The following is an 8,431-nucleotide window of genomic DNA, read 5'->3' as shown; positions in this document are numbered from 1 at the left end:
TTACCAACGCCGTGTTTACCGATGACAGATGGCCACGATTTCCAGTCTATGCCAACACGAGCATTAAGATCACCTAGAACTATGATGTTGTCATCTTTAGCTGCAGTAATGCAAGTGCCAAGCCGCTCGTAAAACTGTTCTTTGTATTCATGTGTTTTTTGCATAGTTGGTGCATATACGCTGATAAGTGTAAGGTGTTCGCCACTCTTCAAATGTATGCGCACTGACATAAGCCTGTCATTGATTGGAATCGGATTGATACCTTGAGGAGCTAGTTTGTTGGAGATGGCAAAACCAACACCTGCTGCGTTCTCTTTTCCTCCACTCCAGTAGATTGTCTGCCTTCTTTCAACGATATTGCCTGAGCCGGGACATCGCACTTCACTGAGCGCACAGATATCATAAATGCTTTCTCTAATTCTCTGCAGATGATAGCTGTTGCACGTTCTGGTCTGATTGAATTATCACTATCATTAGAGGTGCATACATTCCAAGCGCCAAGGGTGAGAGACTGTCTTCTGGGGGGTTTAACGTTGTGGATTGTAGATTGGTCGTCGGTTACCCCGGACGCGGTCGCATTATACGGTCTTCGCCCACTTGCCAACACTGCCGTATGTTGTGTCGCATCGGTTACCCTGAATGCAGCAATCATATCTTCTTCTCTGAACTGTACTGTCATTATTAAACTGCGAGGCTACGCCTATGATGACGACGCTACATGGCGCAGGATAGCGTCCCTTGGCAAGAAGTCTTGTTGATCGACGGCACAGCTTAGCTGAGACGGCCGCCTGAGAAATCTTGTTGCTTGATTGCCAGAACCACACAAATATATATATATACACACACACAAACAAACAGCTACCTGTGCAAATATTTGAACACTATCAAAATCTATCAATGTTTGTACAATGGCTCCCCCGATGTCGGTTACTATACTGAATACCATAGCAGTGCCCATCACTCCGGTACAAAGGTCCCTAGTAGTAGAAGGCGCTTCGAGAGAATAGGTAGAACATAGTAGAGAGCGGAGTAGCAAATATTCTAAAACCATGGGCATAAAAAGAACTAAAAACGCGAAAATAGACGAAATTAACGTTGTCTTGCCAATTTTACGTTCGTGGTTGGCATATACCTCGATTAAAACGAGTATTAAAGCAGACTATCAAACACACCTGAATGTGCTAACGTACACGCACACACACGCACGCACGCACGCACGCACACACATCGGTCGCGCCACGCGCGCCACCTACCGGTCACCACTGCCCAGCTTCCCATCTTGGACAGATCGGCGTACAGATGGAGTGGACGTGAGAGAGCGTAAACCTTCACGAGGCGGCAGACGAAGCGGAGGCAGGAGAGAGCGACGTACGCCGAGCAGACGACACCGATGACGGCGAAGACGTACGTACACACGCAGACGCCGCCCGCAGCAGCAGCAGCAGCAGCAGCAGCAGCAGGAGCCGTATCCATGGTTACAGCAGACGATAGCGCCAAGATGCCTGCATGGACAAGATATTTAATACAAAAGATATAAGCAATATAATTTATATATATATATCAAGAATCCATAATAGAAAATATCATATATATATATATATATAATATATATATAACAGGTTCTATCTGGGTTGGGGAGGGGCGTTTCTCTTAATGTTGGCATTGCTCGGCTTATGGGCTGTGGTACAAGATTTGAACCAGGGGCGGTCTAACCGCTAAACCATAGTTGCGAGCACTAAATTTTTAAACATTACACCCCCTCAGATGCGTTTTCTAGCGCGGAGCAAGGAGGGTCGGAAACTCCCTGGACCACCCTGTACACGCCCCTTGCTCCTGGGCGGCGCGAAGCGACAGGCCGAGGAAGCAAAGCCGATCGAGCGGAGGGGGAGGGTGTGGGAGGCGGGGTGTTCACTTGGTCACCCTCCCGCATCGATGGAGATTTGAATTATTACCACTTAAAATGGATGCGACCTGAGTCCGTGAAATTTCTTTGCAAAATTTTCTAAAAATTTTTTTTGGCTTGGGGGCTGAGAGGTGCTCGGGGGGGGTTCGAACCCCCCGAACCTCCCCTGCGATACGGGCCTGTATATATATATGATTTCGATGTTTATTGGAATGTTTCCAACTCCTTTGGTAACGATAACTTGATAACATCGGATAGCTTCACACCGTTCGGCCGTTAGATATTCAGCTAAGGATAATGCGCCGACAGAATAACGCCTACTTCGACTCTTTACCTTGACAGCGCGGTTGAGAGTTGGTATATGATCTGGATGGTTATGATGGATATGATGGAATGGTTAAGTTGGGCCACGATACAAAAGGAGTGAAATGTTAAGGCGACTATCGTACATTGAATCCATTCATCATTTGTGCTCCTGTCATATGTGTCTACAACAGGCATGAATGTTCAGGGCCGCCAGGAATTTTTCGCTTTCCAAACGGTATAACATAGCCGAAGAATTTTAGCGCCTTCTTGATTTCTTTGGCTGCTGTCGATTTGCTTCTGCCTTTGACATGAACATGAGAACGAAACACCCATTGTAAATTTTTGTTTGTGCTTTCATGACTCTAGACGGACTTGCGGCCCCGGTTTTTCGCGCGCAGCGCGCAGCTCAGCGGCAAGCCGCGCCCCAACACGAATACGCCGCCCCCTTCTTTTGTCCACCTTAGGACACGATATCATGAGACAGAGGGTCTGAAACGCCACTCGGCGAAAACTTGGGCGCAATCCAACGACATTTCAGCGCATGGAGGCAGAGGAGGCCATCTCCCAAACGGCCCCTAAACTTTTTTTTTGGGGATTTGGCGCGCTCATGGCTAAGGAACATAGTGACTCCTACAAGAAAAATGCAAGAATGCTGTCAATCAGTAGATGACGCGCTCGCTCAGTGGCCGCTACGCGATGACGGCGGCTAGTGCCGAGTTATCAGCTTATGTCTATCACAGAGCTGTTTTACGAAGTGTCGTACGGCGCTCCACGCTGGGGTGGGCGCGCCTACATGCTTCTTCAACGCGGGCTCCCGCCGTGCCGGCGCTCTGACTGCGTACGTGCGAGGTTTTACCAACCTACCTATTGACCCCGCGCTGCCGTGGCGGACAGCAGATTCTGTGCGCAGCACCTGCCGCTTGGGCGTGGCGGGCGAAATACTGCCGAGCAGGTGGTGGCTGTGGCCGTGCAGTTTTTACACTAGCTAAGTAGATTACTCCCAAATCAAGTAACCAGCAAACAAAACTCGCGCCCTGACCGCCGCATGCGCTGGCCTCTGCAGCAGACAGGCAGCAGCAAAATGGCGGGGTATGCTATCCCCGGGCGTGAGGTGAGGTGACCTCAACGTGGCCAGCCACTAGTGTGGGATAGTGTTAGGATTAGCGTTAGGATTAGGGGTTAGGAATTTCAGGGTTAGGATTAGGGCTTCGGGTTAGAGGTTAGCGATTTAGGCGTTAGGGTTAGCGTTTTTGCATCATGATATCTGTCCCACACCATAGATTAACTTTTTTAGTATGGATCACGAATGCTATATATAGCGCGGGCCGGATACATACATATGTAGTGTGAGGGGTTTAGTGTTGGGACGCGTGTTTGGAGTGGCAGGGTTACCGTTTAGGCAGTTAAATTTGAACGTCATCAGTCAAGGTATCACGCTGACTCCCTCCACACCCTGGAAGATAGAACACCCAGCCAAATGCCCCCATCGGAAGGCGCCATAGACCGAGCGGCTTGTGTGACGAAAACTGCCAGCATGCTTACGCCTTCCGCTAATACGGGTATTCTGCGCGCCCGCCCTCCTTCGGCCACTGCCGAATCGTAGAGCGGCAGCGCGAGATGCTACATAAAACATCCGCGTCCGCTGTTGCGCCAGTCCGCGGAATGGTGCCGCGGACTTAACCGCTCTCCGCGCGGTCGGCAGAACACGTAATCTTTTGCCGGCCCGCCATCTTGTACCGCCGTCTCTCTGTGTAAGTACGTTTCTAGCATGTATTTATCCTAGTATTTAAGAAACTTATCTTTTCCGTCAATTAATATAAACATTAATATAACATTATAATTTGCAATTTCTTTCTGCCAAATGTGTTATTTTCATTCTCGCATTCTTCAAGTTATGGAGGGTCTGGCGCTCTCGGTAATATGTAACATACGTTACACGTACGTATGTACTTGTTGTACACGCACTCGTAGTGCCTCGTCGCAGGAGGAAGGAGCGAAGGGCTACTGACAGTACTACTAGGTTCGCACGACAAGTACTAGAGCAAAAAATATACGTAACTCGTAACTCGGTTGCATGACGGCTTAGTAGTAGTATTACTAGTCACGGTAGTAGTCGGAGTAGTAACCCTATGTGGTTTTAACCCTGAGGTCAGCTGAAACGTATAAACTAATCGGGGACACGACACGAACATAAACAGAAGGCTGTTGCTACTGCCAACGGTAACCGTCGCCATTTTTTTTTCTCTTAAAGACGGCGTAGTGTTATGCCTCAGGCCATCTATCGGCGGACAGGTATTACAGGTTAGCGACCCTGAAGCCCTACCCTAAACCTTCTTTGACGACGCAGGGTTATAGCAGCTCGTTGCCCGACTTATCAACAATCAGGCCGTCAGTACCGTTACGTGACTTTTAAGAGAAAAAAAAGCTGGCGCGGTACCATTTGAGTAGAACATTCGGATAAACAGAAAACTCGGAGTCTATAGGCCCAAGCGATAGAGAACATGAATATCCAATTAAAACCAATGTGCCCTAACCCCTAACACCTACCCTACATTCTAACCCTAACCCTAGTATTGAAATAATATACTACTACTATAATACTATTATACTATATGCTATATACGATATATGCTTATATTTGTATTGATGTAAAATGACATTGGTTTATTGGATACATGTTATCTATCCTTTGAACCAAAACTGATAACTATGTTATAGTATACTTATCTAGCAGTCATAAACCAAACACAACATTTACAAACGGCTGTACGTACCGGGGCGCCTGTTTGTTCTCTTGCATTGAAGGTTTTCTTTAGTCAAAGCAAATCAGTCAACAGAAACGGCATGATATTGGGTCCGTTAAATTCACTTCAAACCGCATGTATGTTTTAAAGAAAAAATACTAAAAATACAAATTACAGTTTATGACGTCAAGTATGGCGCGCGCAGTTTTACACATCCGCCATCTAGCGCCCGATCTAAGGAAACTAATGGGGAATGTCTCATAGAGTTTCTATAATAATTAGTAGTTATTATTATTATTAATACAACTCTATGAATGTATACATTAGAAACATGGGAATGTATCGCGAAGGGCTATCGTATTTGATGACTAAGCCTATTTAGTTCTATTATCTACGCCAGTAGAGCGATCTGCGCTATAGGGCGATCTGCACACATAAGTGTATTCAGCTTAATTATTATTCGGCTTAATACTATATGTGCATTAACCCTACTTATTATTTGGCTTAATTACTATAGTCTATGGAGGCTGACATCTGCCCAGATTGCCAGGCCAATCAGAAGGCCGCCTACAATGCCTTCCTATGTATATAGCCGTTTGGGAAAAAAATTTCCGGCCGGCCGCACCATACATACGTATAGGTCCGCTGCTGTAGATATGCGTGATCTGGTGTATTGTGCGTGGACGGTGCCTGCCCGCCACCATACATACGTTAGAGTCCGTGTGTGTATGTGTGTCTGACGTGGTGTGCCGTTCGCGCGCGCGACGGATGGCCGGCCGCACCATACATACGTTAGGTCCGTGTGTGTATGTGCATGTCTGGTGAGGGTTGTGTGTTGGCCGTGGACCGGTGGCCGCCGATGAACCATACATACTGTGAGGTCCGTGTGTGTATGCGTGATCTGTGTGTGTCCGGGCCTGTTTTGTGTGGGCTATCGTGGTGGACGCGTGGCCGCCGCACCTACATACGTTAGGTCGTGTGTACGTATGTGTGTCTGGTGTGTTGGTAGTCGCGCGTGGACGGTGCGCCGCCGCACCATACATACGTTAGGCTACCGTGTGTGTTATGTGTGTCTGGCTGTGTGTGTTGCGCCGTGGAAGCGGCTGGCCGGCCGCACCTATACATATCGTTTAGCGTCCGATGATGTGTTAGTGTGTCTGGTCGCTGTATCGTGGTCGTGCGCGGTGGTACGGCTGCGCCCGCCGCACATACATACGTTAGCGTCCGTGTGTGTAGACTGTGTTGGTGTGAGCAGAGTGTGTACCGTGCGCCAATCGTGACGGTGGCCGGTCCGCACCATTACATCGTTAGGTCCGTGTGTGTTATGTGTGTCTGGGATGTGTGTTGTGTGTGTGCGGTGGACGGACGCGATGGCCGGCCGCCACAGACATACGCTTAGGTCCGTGTTGTGGATATGTGTGTAGTGTGGTGTCCTTGGGTATGTGTAGTGCGCTGTGGACGGTGGCGCCGCCCACCATACATGACGTTACGCGTCCGTCGTGTGATATTGTGATGTCTGGTGTGGTCGCAATTTGTGCGCAGGGTGGAACGGTGGGCGGCCGCACCATAGCATACTTAGTGTCCGGCGTGTGTAGTGATGTGTGGTCTGCCCGTGTTGGTGCGGCGCGTGGACGGTGGGGCCCGCGCCCCACCATTACATACGTTAGCGTCCGCTGTGTGTATGGTGCTCTGGTGTGGCTTTCGCGCCGAGTGTGTGCGCACCGTGGACGGTGAGCCGGCCGCCCACCATACATACGTTAGGTCCGGTGTGTGTATGCGATGCTGGTCTGGACCTGATGTGTGTCGTGTGCGCGCTGGACGAGTTCGGCCGCGCGCACCAATACATACGTTTAGCGTCCGCTGTGTGTATGTAGTGTCTGCGTGTGTGTGTTGCGCTGTGCGACGGTATGGCCGGCCGCCCCCACCATACATAGTTATGGTCACGGTGAGTGTGTATGTTGTGTCTGGGGTGTGCCGTGCGTGGACGGTGGCCTGGCCGCCACCTATACATACGTATAGCGGTCGTGTGTGATATGTGTGTCTGGACGTACTTGCTAGTGTTGGCGATTGCGCCGGGACTGCGCCGGCCGCCACCATAACATCGTTTAGGTCCGTGTGACGTGTATGTTGGTGTCTGCGCTGTGCTGTGTGTGCGCTGTGGACGGTGGGCCGGCCGCACCATACATACGTTAGGTCCGTAGTGTGTATTGCGTGTCTGGTGTGTGTGTGCGCGTGGACTCGGTGGCCGGCCCGCACCATACATACGTTAGGTCCCGCATGCTGTGTATGTGTGTCTGTGTGTGTGCGTGTGCGCGTGTGACGGTGGCGGCTCCGCACCATACATACGTATAGGTCCGATGCGTACTGCTATGTGTGTCTGTGCTTGCGTGCGCGCTGGTACGGTGCGCCCGCCGCACGCATACAATACGTTAGCGTCGATGGACTGTGTATGTGTTGTCTGGTGTGCCGTCGTGTGGTTGCGCCGTGTACGCGTCTTGGCCGGCCGCACCAACATCACGTTAGTCCGTGTGTGTATGGTGTTCTTGTGTCTGTGTGTGCGCCAAGCTGGACGCGTGGCCGGCCCGCCACATAACATAACGTTTAGGTTCGTGTGTGTATGTGTGATCTGGATTCTGTGCGCTTCGCGCTGGCGCGTGGCCGCCGCACCATACATGGACGTTTAGGTCCGTGTGATATATGCGTGTCTGGTGTGAATTTTGTGTGCGCTGTGGACGCGCTGGCGGTCCGCCACCATACATAACGTTAGGTCGTGTGTGGTATTGGGGTCTGGGGTGTTGTGCAGGACAGCGCTGTGCGCGTGGACGGTGGGCCGGCCGCCACCAGATACATACGTTAGCGTCCGTGTAGTGTATGTGTGTCTGGTGTGTGCGTTTGCGCGTGGCACGCGTGCGCCTGCCGCTCGCACACATACATACGTGTTTTAGGTCCGTGCGTGTAGTTATGGTGTCTGGTGTGTAGGTCCGTGCGCCGTGGACGCGTTAGGCCGGCCGCCACCATACATACCAGTTAGGTCCGTGTGTGTATGTGTGCTCTGGTGTGTCGTCGTGTCGCGCCGTGCGACGGTGCCGCGCCGCCCACCATACATACGTTAGCGTCCGTGGTGATGTATGCGTGTATGGTGTGTGCGCGGTGGACGGCTGGCGGGGCGCCACCATACATACGTTAGGGGGTCCGTGCATGTGTATGATGTGCTCTGCAGGTGGTGTGATGTGCGTGCGCGCCGTGGCACGGTGGCCGGCCGCACCATACATAACCGTTACGGTCCGCTTCGAGAGCTTGTGTATTATGCGTGTCTGGTGTCAGTGCGTCCGCGCCGGGACGGTGGCCGTCCGCACCATACCATAACGTTAGGGTCCGTGTGTGTATGCTGTGTCTTGGTGTCGTGCGCGTGGACGTGGCTACTGGCGCACCATACACTACGTTAGCGCGTCCGTGTGTGATATGCATTGTGTCTATC

The 8,431-nt window shown here is 51.0% G+C and overlaps 1 protein-coding gene across 1 annotated transcript in view; it reads right to left on the bottom strand.

Annotated features, from left to right (window-relative positions):
* LOC106815877 (very-long-chain 3-oxoacyl-CoA reductase-B-like) overlaps positions 1 to 5,158 on the bottom strand; it is an 8,126-nt gene extending 2,968 nt beyond the window's left edge. The window contains exons 1-2 of the mRNA XM_014820402.1: positions 5,129 to 5,158; positions 1,254 to 1,502 (exon numbers count right to left, since the gene is read on the bottom strand). Coding sequence (XP_014675888.1) covers positions 1,254 to 1,473 — 220 coding nt within the window. The 5' untranslated portion in view covers positions 1,474 to 1,502; positions 5,129 to 5,158. The remainder of the gene's footprint in view (positions 1 to 1,253; positions 1,503 to 5,128) is intronic.
* Positions 5,159 to 8,431: the final 3,273 nt, after the last annotated feature.

The sequence above is a fragment of the Priapulus caudatus genome, unplaced genomic scaffold (assembly GCF_000485595.1).
Source record: "Priapulus caudatus unplaced genomic scaffold, Priapulus_caudatus-5.0.1 Scaffold1225, whole genome shotgun sequence".
In the NCBI taxonomy this organism is placed as follows: Eukaryota; Metazoa; Priapulida; class Priapulimorpha; order Priapulimorphida; family Priapulidae; genus Priapulus; species Priapulus caudatus.
This window is presented reverse-complemented; position numbering and strand designations above follow the sequence as displayed.